This window comes from Schistocerca americana, chromosome 4 (assembly GCF_021461395.2).
Source record: "Schistocerca americana isolate TAMUIC-IGC-003095 chromosome 4, iqSchAmer2.1, whole genome shotgun sequence".
Classification (NCBI taxonomy): Eukaryota; Metazoa; Arthropoda; class Insecta; order Orthoptera; family Acrididae; genus Schistocerca; species Schistocerca americana.
In genome coordinates, this window is record NC_060122.1 from 249,257,250 (window position 1) to 249,268,468 (window position 11,219).

The 11,219-nt window shown below is 42.6% G+C and overlaps 1 protein-coding gene across 1 annotated transcript in view; it reads right to left on the minus strand.

Moving 5' to 3' along the window:
• Positions 1–10,430, minus strand: part of LOC124613893 (glycine-rich protein 23-like) — an 89,546-nt gene extending 79,116 nt beyond the window's left edge. Inside the window, exon 1 of the mRNA XM_047142634.1 lies at positions 10,406–10,430. Within this exon, the coding sequence (XP_046998590.1) occupies positions 10,406–10,420 (15 nt within the window). The 5' untranslated portion in view covers positions 10,421–10,430. The remainder of the gene's footprint in view (positions 1–10,405) is intronic.
• Between the last annotated feature and the right edge of the window lie 789 nt (positions 10,431–11,219).

The following is an 11,219-nucleotide window of genomic DNA, read 5'->3' on the forward strand; positions in this document are numbered from 1 at the left end:
TTCTGAAGTGCTTAAACCGCAACAACCAAAAATTTTCCGCCTAAAGTCACGATTTAAAAACAGTAAGACGGCCTTTCTGTTGATGATAATCACAATGTCACTTTCTTGAACGTTACTTGACTGTCAAGTGGATTCTTACAGGCGTTTCTTATTGTTTACCACTACCAGGGCGTACTTCGCGATACCATTTAGGGATGTGTGGCATTCTGGAGTCGAGGCAGCAGTATCTGCTGTTGCTTACATGTGGCTTACAGTCGTGGCAGACTGGCTCAAGCGTCCAACAGCAGTGATTCTGGTACTCATCGTTTACACTCATATCCAATATGTTGAGCGACCGTACAGTAAAGAGACGAGTCTCATCTCAGGCATTACACCAAGATACAGACGTCTCCTGTCACAACTGACGTACATCAAAATTTCACACTCTGTGTCCTTGCTTTTCACTGGATAGCTTAGGTTTCTAGTTCTGCCAATCAAATTATTTATTAACAACTTCCGATACTATTCACGTCCTCATTCCACATGCTTCAAAACACAGTCGCCTCAAAAATTTTCTTCTAACAAGATTTGCAAGTAATAGTCGTCCCACGTCTCCCCCAGGACTTCAAAATGCACGTCGTCGAGCATTGCTGCATGCTGCATTGTTGTATGACTCTTGGACACAGCTGTGACTTCCCCATAGAGCACTGCCATTCTTGGATGCTATTCGACCCACATTTTCGAATTGTCGCTGTACCACTGGTTGTTTCATTAACTGACTGCTAGTTCCATCCGCAGAATTTCTAATATATCAGTAATTTATCAGTCACTGTTTTGCTGCAGCATTTTCTTAGGGTGCAGCAAACCTAGCACAGATTGAATCTGCATCGGCAGAGACACAGATTCGAAGGCAGAGCCATGCGGGGTTAGCCGAGCGGTCTAAGTCGCTGCAGTTATGGACTGTGCGGCTGGTTCCGGTGGAGGTTCGAGTCCTCCCTAGGGCATGGGTGTGTGTGTTTGTCCTAGGATAATTAAGGTTAAGTAGTGTGTAAGCTTAGGGACTGATAACCTTAGCAGTTAAGTATCATAAGATTTCACACACATTATCATTTATCGAAGGCAGAGAAAAAAATGTTTATGTGACAGAAATTTGAGGTTGCAATCCTGGTTCTAATATCAGTAAAAAAATTAGAACACATTTACAATCACATAATCCGAGGGACTCTAAGGGACAACGACCTGATCCTTGAAGAGGTACCAACTGTATCAATTATCTGCAGTAGATGGAACAGCAGTAGCAATGATTAAATTATAATAAGCTCTAATGGCCATTCCTGACCATAACAGCTATTGAATATACTTAAAACTGCCTTTTTTTATTTGTGGCTTGCTTTTGAATATGGACAAAAATACGTAAGATCAGAATTCGTGTGGAATCACAGCATGGCAATTAAGTGAAAGACTGTATGACGTCTCACTTCGTCCGGTGTTAGATTTCATGACACATTTCATATACCTGCTGGAGTACACATTGTTCCCTAGGACGCATTCTAGGTGTTTTGTTTTGCACGTAACGCGTTGCAGTTGACATATTCGCCGTCTGCACATTACGACTGTACCGGTCATATCTCTTTCCTTAGTCAGGTGATGTTCTGAAAGTTTCTACAGATATCGATCCCGCACCGAAAGCCAAATCTCAATACATCGACAAGTGGGGACTGAAACCTCAACACTTTCGTACTACTGCTCTGCAGGGAGGATATTTGAAGTTTGTAACGACGCCTTGACCAACTATGGGAGAAGAAAGCCCTTTTGCTGTCTCTCTCGCGTTTCTGTGGCGGTGCTGGAGTGAAGAGACCACTCCAAAGTTCTTGAAATGCCGTTGGGCGTTGGCTCGACAGATACGTAGAATCTCTGGTCACAGACTCGGCTACAATAAGTCACGTGTAATGGCTTACCATTCTCATCTTGCAGATCCATCAATTAGGATCGATCAGTCCTCAGTTAACAATTGCTTTAATGAAATTTGGAAACGTCGTTAATACAATGACGATTATTACGCTTTATTCACAGTTAAAGTGCGCACAAGTCAATTAAAACCAAGAAGTGAAGTAGTTTGTGGACAGTTGTCGCTGGTGCAGGAGCTCTGTGATGGAAACTTCGTTCAGCCGCCAAAGCCGCGGCCACCTCCGGGTCCGAAGCCGCCACCGCCAAATCCAGGACGACCTCCTCCAGGGCGAAAGCCGCCGCCTCCTCCAGGGCCGAAGCCGCCGCCTGCGCCGGGCCTCCCGGAACCAGGGCCGCCAAAACCGCCCCCAGGACGGCCGAAACCGCCCTGGCCAAACTGCGCATGCGCCAAGGCGGCAACGCACAGCAGCAGCGTGAACAGCGTCTGCCGACAGAGAAATAGTAACGTCATCGTATCAAGTATATTCGATCGACTACTGTGACAAAACGAATCAAAAACATAGTCTGGATTACTCTTTTTATTAATGATTACTGATTTCGATCATCTTCAGGTCTGGTGCTCCAAGATCCGGTTTTCAGTAGTGGTAATAATGACATAATACTAACGTGCACTTATGTGTGACTTGACACTCAAAGGCAAAAAAACATTACATACCATGATGGAAATATCCCAATGGGATGGAAATCAGCAGAGGTTATCTAGGTGTACAGACAAACAAGCGATTAACTTTCAGAAAAATTTCATCATTTATTCCAGAGGAAAAGCTCCACAAATGGTGCAAGTCAGTAACACAGTGGTGACTGTGGTCCATCTCTGGCCCTTGGTTATTCAGTGTGGTATTGATTGATAGAGTTCTTGGAAGTCGTCCCAAGGGATATCGTACAAGATTGCAGTTATCGAGTTAAATCATCAAAATCCTGATACGATTGGAGAGCCCTGCCCATAATGCTTTAAATTTTCTCAGTTGGGGGAGATCTTACGAACCTGATGGCTAAGTTAGGGTTTCACAAACGTGAAGACTCGCAGTAGAAACTCTCGTCCTGTGCGAACCACCATTAACTTGCTGAAATGTAAGCCTAATAAGGTTTGCCATGAAGGGCAAAAAAACTCGGCATAGAATATCGCCGACGTATCGCTGTGCTTTAAGGATGCCTTGAATAATAACCAAAACTGTCCTGTTATGAAAAAAATGGCTCCTCAGGACATCTCTCCTAGCTGTTGGGCTGTATGGCAAGCGACGGTCAGGTTGGTATCTTACCGTTGTCCCGAGCGTCTCCAGACACCTCCTCGGCTACCAGTCTCGTCCATTGGAGTATAGTTGTCTTCAGGAGACGCCACAGACAGGGGTGGAATCCTTTTGGTAATCACCACTGCACCCTAACATCACCACTGCACCCTAACATCACCACTGCACCCTAACATCACCACTGCACCCTAACATCACAACAGTATGTCAGTGACATTCTACATCCCGTTTTCTTGCCCTTCATGGCAATCCATCCTGGGCTTACGTTTCAGCATGGTAATGTCCTCCTGCACGACGTGAGAGTCTCTACTGCTTGTTTTTGTGCTTAGAAAACCCCAACTTTGTCAGCGAGGTCGCCGCGGATCTATCCCCGACTGAAAACTTTTGGAGCATTATGGGCAGGTTCCGCCAATCAGCTCTGAATTCTGAAGTCCCACTGAGCCAAGTGGACAGAATTTGGCACGACATGTGTCAGGATGACATCCTAGGACTCCATCAACAATTCCAAGCAAATAGCTATTTGCAAGATTTTGTAATGAGGCCCTAACAAGAATGATGAAGATTGGGTAGGTAGATCGAACATGTAAAGGTGAGGTACCGAATCAAAATAGGGGAAAATTAAGATTATGCAACAATTTTATTAACACGAGTGGTTCGGATCCTGAAGCGTCAGGGAATACTCATGTTGGTAATATGAGGAGGTTTTGGGGACGTAGGCTTTGGAGGACCACAAGGCTCGAATAAAATTAACAGATTAGAATGTACAGACTGTAGTTACACAGAGATAACTAGCATTGAATAGATAGACTAGCGTGGAGAGCTGCATCAAACAAGTCTTCGGACTCAAGACCACAGCTGCAGAAATCACTACAACAAAGAAATATTTGGATTTTTGTCTTAACTTCTTCTAGGAGCACCTGTCAATTTTTGACGATACCGCAGAAACAGTCTTCAGTAGTTTCACATCATAACACAACTGTGATCCTGAGATGTACACCCCACCTTACTTGGACGAAACCCCACTGTAAATTCTCACATTGGTAAATAGCTTAGATGTGGCCAGTTTCATGACGTTAAACCAAGATCACGACTAAGTGCAACAGCTGGTGCACAAATGAGTAAAACCATTACTGGTTTGGAGATATATATGGTAAAGTTCTGTATTGTGGTTACAGTTGCGTTGCAGAAAAGTGACCAGACAATCCATTATGTAACATCGCGACCTAAATTCTTACGTTAGGTTGGCTCATCTCTTTCGTGTCGGATGTACTCCGTGCAGAATGGGGCGCGGTATTTCATTGCTATACCATTAACATAAAAATAGTCATCGGAAAATTATCTCTTCTGTAATACAGTCTCTTGCTCGTTCATGCAATTTGCAAAATGGCTCTGAGCACTATGGGACTCAACTGCTGAGGTCATTAGTCCCCTAGAACTTAGAACTAGTTAAACCTAACTAACCTAAGGACATCACAAACATCCATGCCCGAGGCAGGATTCGAACCTGCGACCGTAGCGGTCTTGCGGTTCCAGACTGCAGCGCCTTTAACCGCACGGCCACTTCGGCCGGCTGCAATTTGCAAACTGTAGTCGCAGTTACATATCTCTCACCAAATTCTTATTGGCTGCTATTAGTGTTGAATGAAACGAATGAAAGCCGTAATAAATAATTCGTTGGCGTAAACATCCCAGTTCACCATTGGCTTTTATTCTTGACTTTCTGAAGACATCGAACCAAAACCATCTGCCGGCTTCAACGTTCCTTGCTTGTGTGAGCACTGGCAGCGTGCAGGGTGTTCTCCTGCAGACACACTACATTCGGGTATGTATATCGAACTGACTCCATACTGTAAACAGGTAAGGGCCCCAACCTAAACGATGCTATGCAAGTAACTGAAACTGGCTTCAGGACTGACTGATTTTCAGTTATATACTCTTTTCAAAACGCACGTAGTTAAACACTGTTTACCAACTATGAACATGCCAGTTGTAATGCAGTTTTCCTAGTGGCACCACGTGAAGCGACACAGAGCATATCAATCGCGAATTTCTGGAAGTGTTTATTCCAACACAGGAAATTCAGCCCTTATGACGGTGCACTGAATATGAAGTCTATAATTTCGAAGCAAACAGATACATGGTGTATTACCAAACTTAAACAAAAGCTACTCAGCAGACGGCAGACTCACTTGTCGTTCACAGAATGAAATTTGCGCTCTGTAACGGAGTGTGTGCTGATATGGAACTAACTAGCAGATTAAAGCTGTGGGCCAGACCGAGAGTCGAACGCGATACCTTTACCTTTCACAGGCAAGGGCTCTACCAACTGAGCTACCCAAGCACGACTCAGGACCCGTCCTCACAGCTTCAATTCCGTCAATACGTCTTCTACCTTCCAAACTTCACAGAAGCTCTCCGGCGAACCTTACGGAACTAGCACCCATGGAAGAAGGTATATTGCGGAGACATGGCTTAGTCACAGCCTGGGGATGTTTTCAGAATGGAAATAGCTGGAAGTTCGTAGCATGGTCAAGATATCTCCCTGTATAACGGTAAGACAGAGATTTCGAAACCACATTTCAAACTGCAAAACATCTGACCATGCTTTACAGGTTGCGAAATGAACTTTGAAACTGAAGAAATTATTGAATAGGAAGTTAAGGAGAGGGGCCGTGTACGTCAAAACAACCAGGTGCTACTGACATTTCCAAAGAAAGTATTAGGAAACAACTGACTGCAACTTTGGAAAGGAATACAGGGGACGACGAATGAGTAGCTTTGAGCTATGGGTAGTGAAGAGAGTAGAGAATCAACTTTATAGAGAGACAAGATCCAGCAGAAATCCTGTGATAACACACAAGACAATTAATTTAATTGACGAAAGAAGGAAATGTAAAAACCTATCAAGTAAAGCTGGCAAAAGGGAATGCAAACGTTTAAATGTGAGACTGGAATTGCAAAGCTGTACAGCAGGAATGGGTAGAAGAAAGTGCATGTCTTTGCGAAAGGTGGATGGAGCCTACAGGAAAATACAAGATATCTTTAGAGGAAGGGCCGACCGGTGTGGCCGTGCGGTTCTAGGCGCTTCAGTCTGGAACCGCGTGACCGCTACGGTCGCAGGTTCGCATCCTGCCTCGGGCATGGATGTGTGTGATGTCCTTAGGTTAGTTAGGTTTAAGTAGTTCTAAGTTCTAGGGGACTGATGACCACAGATGTTAAGTCCCATAGTGCTCAGAGCCATTTAGAGGAAGGAGAAGCAGCTGTACCATCGCCGGTATTAAGGAGTTCAGATGGCACCCCAGTATCAAGTAGATAACGTAAGACTGAAAGGTGGAAAGAGTATGTAGAAGGATTGTACATATGAAATGAAGATGAAGGCACTATTATGGATAGGGTAGAGGAAATAGTGAAAATGAGGCGGGAGGTGTGGTAGTGGGAGAAGGATTTGAAAGAGCGCTGAGAGGCCAAAGTCATAAAAAGTCTCATGGAGTGGACGACATTCTGTTAGAATTATCGGGAAAGATTTCAGTGAACAAAAGCAGGAAGTATCTTACATCATGTAATAATCCCGTGACAGATCGCTAAGTGCGCCACTGGTCTCCGGCTGAAATTCTTGTTGTGCGCGATGTCTCCAACAAGTTTCAGACAAGGTGTTTTCCTGTGTAGCTTACAAAATAATAAGCTCGATTAGCTGTTTCAAGTTGGTTAGATTGTAGAATGTATCCTTACACTAATGTACGTAGGACAAGTCGGAAGGCATGCATAAACAAGGTCCTGTCAGCCACGTGGAATAATCAACCCCAGTTTACTGCGGAAAGCACATCGAGGAAACTTGTCGCTCCTGACACAAGCAGTTTTGCATCTCGTCCGTCGGTTATTTAGAAGGAGTAGTGAGTTATACATTAAGGAAAATAGGCAATCGTGTGGACATCTCAGTTAAACGAAAATTTCAACATCAGAGCATACTTCTGAACAGCAATTACGTACAGCATATTGCATCCACTCTTAAAACTTTGAACGTTTCCTGCTCGATAACTTACATCGATAGAAATTGGAATAAGTTAATGTGTATGCGTTTTCAAAACACCAACTGCAGTTTGGAATATAGTAATGTTCTATTTTTAAAAAAAATTAGAGCTCATTGCTGTAGCTCCATAGAAAATAACTATACAAACTACGTTTTAACTCTGCAGATTGAGTAATCATTTAACCTTTATCTATCTAAATAAATATTCCTTTCATTTAGTATTTTGTAAGTTGCAGAGAAAAACGCCTTATCCGAAACATTTTGTTAATGACTAAGGAAAACCATATCAGCTGTATTTTAACACACTTATTGTGTCATGACCAAAGGAAATAAAGAAGGAAGATTGTATTTAACGTCCCGTCGACATCGAGGTCATTAGAGACGGAGCACAAGCATGGTTGGATTGAATCAAGGAGCAGAATGAAATTGGCTGTGCCCTTTCAAAAGATCCATCTCGGCATTTGCCTGGAGCGAATAAGAGAAATCAAGGAAAACCTAAATCTGGATGACTGGACACAGGCTTGAACGTACTCTTTCCACATGCGAGTGCAATGTGCTAACCATTCCGCAACCTCGCTCGAAACGTCTTGTGATTCGTTTCGTTTCTCCGAACATCTTCAGGTTGCCGGGTGGTGCTGAAGTCAAGATATAGGTTGCCTGCAATATTAAAGACAACATCCAAGACCACTGACCGTAAAAATAATCAAACATATTCTACGCACTCTGCATTTGTGGTTCCAGACTTTTATTCACCAAGCCAATAATGAGGTATGAAGGTGCTACAAAATATCATGCACTCTATCCACTCCCACCCCCTCTCTCTCTCTCTCTCTCTCTCTCTCTCTCTCTCTCTCTCTCTCTGTTTCTCCCTGTCTACTACACATTCTGACACACACACACACACACACACACACACACACACGCTTGTACTTCATAGCAAAGCTGTAGTAGTCCATTATCAGACTACTGAGACAATCGAAGTTCTTCCCATTGATACACCAATGCGTAAAAGCCATATCTCAAAATGTATTCACTATCTGTTCCAAACAAACATCCAGAAAAAGCTAACAAAACTCTAAGCTGTTAACTGTCTTTCTCAGCTCTGCAACAGCATTTTTTTCCGTAATGCCACAAAATATTTCGATCCTAAGCATTGACAAAATGTCTTTCTTATTCTCCGCAAATTATGGTTTTTGTCATTAGTAATACTTTCACTGATGTGGAGATACATTTTAGTGCACTTACATTTTTCGGTAGCTGATGATACTTTACACCCAAATGCCATGCGTCGCGAATCAGCGTCATACCAAAGCTATTCTAACGATAATGATGATATTTAGTTTGTGGGGCACTCAACTGCGTGGTCATTAGCTCCCGTAAAAACTCCCAATTTTGACACAGTTCTATTTTTACACAGTCCAAAATTGCCACTGTCATGAATGATGATGATGATGATGAAATGATGTCGACAACACAAAGACCCTGTCCCCGTGCAGAGAAAAATCACCAACCAGGCCGGGAATCGAACCAGGGACTCCGTGATCCAGAGGCTGCAACGCTAGCCACTAGACCACGAGCTGCGGACCAAGCTACTCTAATGAACGGAAGGTTAATTGTATTTGAGTGCCAGTGGCGGTAGGTACGGATTCTACACGATGCTACTAATGCCTGTGATACATGTTACCCTCTCCCGCTTGTTTTGGATTCTCGTAGAGCGACTTGCTGTTCGCACCATTGTTCGCTACACACACACACACACACACACACACACACACACACGTACACACACACACACACACACACACACACACACACACACACAAATATGTTATCGCCATTATTCGGGCAATTGCAGCTGGATAAAAAGGTAAGTTCATTTCTGAAAAGCGTTTGTGACAAGACGTAAATCACATTTTGATGTAACAAACTAGTTGCACGTGCAAGTAGATAGGAAAAACTGTTTGTTTAAAACATGCACCACTGGGCGTTTATGTGCCTCCGTCGGCGCGTGAAAGAGATGAAATCATGAGAAGTGCAATCAAATATCTTGGTTTATTCGTAGCACCACATACTTCAATTTATTACAAGTTTCCAATAACTGGTATGAACATGCAACCTCACCACTCTTTTGACTGATTATTTTCATTTTTTATGCGAGTTGCAAATTCTAATGAACGGCTATTACTCTGAAAATTTAATTTTTGTAGCGACGGATCCCCAGATTATATGCTCCACGAAATGGAAATTTTAAAGCTAAGTGCCACATACGGAGAGGGACTGTAAGAGTTCCAAAATTAACCGTAATAAAAACAGTTGTCTGCTATAATTAAAATTCGGAATAGCAGTGCCACTTCACAAGTAGAGATAAGACATGACACATTCAGCAGTACAGAAGCAGAACTACTACGCGAGAAGCATCAGCGCCCAACAAGACCGGTTCCGTACAAACTAGTGCAGTACATCATTGGCCTCACATTAGCACCACAAGACCAAATTGTAAAGGACAGACAATATTCGTATGCAGGAAGTATAACTAAGGTTCGTCTGTGTCTAAACAAGAGAATAAACTGATTCCAAGAATTCGACGAATACGGTTATGTTTTTTTAATATACAATAATTTGAAATGCCAGCTTGTATCATAATTTTTAATCATGTAAATCGTATCACTGTATATTAAAAATGTTAAATAATTTCTTTTTACCAATGGAATGCTGTTAGCGTTTAATTTATCAAATTCCTCCGGTTGCAAATATACGAAATACCCAATTACTCGCGACAGGTATAACGTATGTCAGATTTGGCTTTATGTACCCTATAACAGTGAGCTACTGGTTACAGAATATGATTTGTCTTCTTGCAAGTAGAAATTTTTTCAGTGTATTAAGAGGATAAATCTTTCTTGTTGTAAGATATGATGTGGTTTAGAACTAACTATTTTGAGTTGATGATCAATAGCTACAAACCATATCTAAAAATGGGTTCATCATAATGAAACGATAGTTTTAACGCTCTTGAAATGGTCAGATGGTGACAATTTCATCTCTCGAGGAGGAAAGCCATACTAGATTCGTCTCCACTAGCACCTGTACACTATGGTCAATAAGGAACTCCAGATGAAGTGTTGACAGTCACGGCAACGGAAGCTTATTCGAATATGATTGGCGAAGACATGGAGGCACTCACCAGCAGTTTAGCCATGGCGTGGTCTGCAGCTGGCAGCACCGTGTGGCGATTGGCAGCCGAACGTGGCTTATATACAGTATCGTAACCTTGGTGGCTGTTAAGTAAATATTAGTTTTCCAAACACTATACGGGGAAGACTGTTTTCGCGTCTTCAACGGGAATTTCCTGGCCATCGTGGTTTCGGGAGGCAGCAGGTGTCAAAGAAGAGTTTCATTGTCTCCTGGAAAAGCAGCCATTGACACTGACGCGTCCGGTATGCGCTATTGTGAGCCAATTCCTTGAGGCTAGCGGACACTGAAATTTATGATCTGGAAGATAAAACATCGCCTCTAACACATTACGTGTGGATAAATTATAAATGAAATATTTAATTTGGCTACATCAACTAGAGCAGATGGTATTAAAATTCCAGTTGTACAAGTATTGTGTGAAGTTTGTGACGGGGCTCAATCAGTTAGGGAAAGTGAATGGTGTTACACATTCAAAACATCATCTCCATTATGGACAAGGCAAAAAATAACATATGGATATATTGAATGGAGATCGCAAGAGATTAAATCCGCCGCGTATGCAGACACATTTTCGTTCTTTTTTTACAGTCTGTTAAGTATGAGCGTGGTCCGCACTACACACAGATGGAAAAAGATATGGCCTTAGTTCTTTCCCAGCCAAATTGAGGGAACTATTGTCTTTGATATCCATAGAGGCATTAGGTTACTTTGAATTCTTGGCTGAGGCACACGAATAGATATGAGTTCAGCATACTCGTAGCATTTTGGGGTTGTCACGCCAAACATCCGATAATGAGTAACAA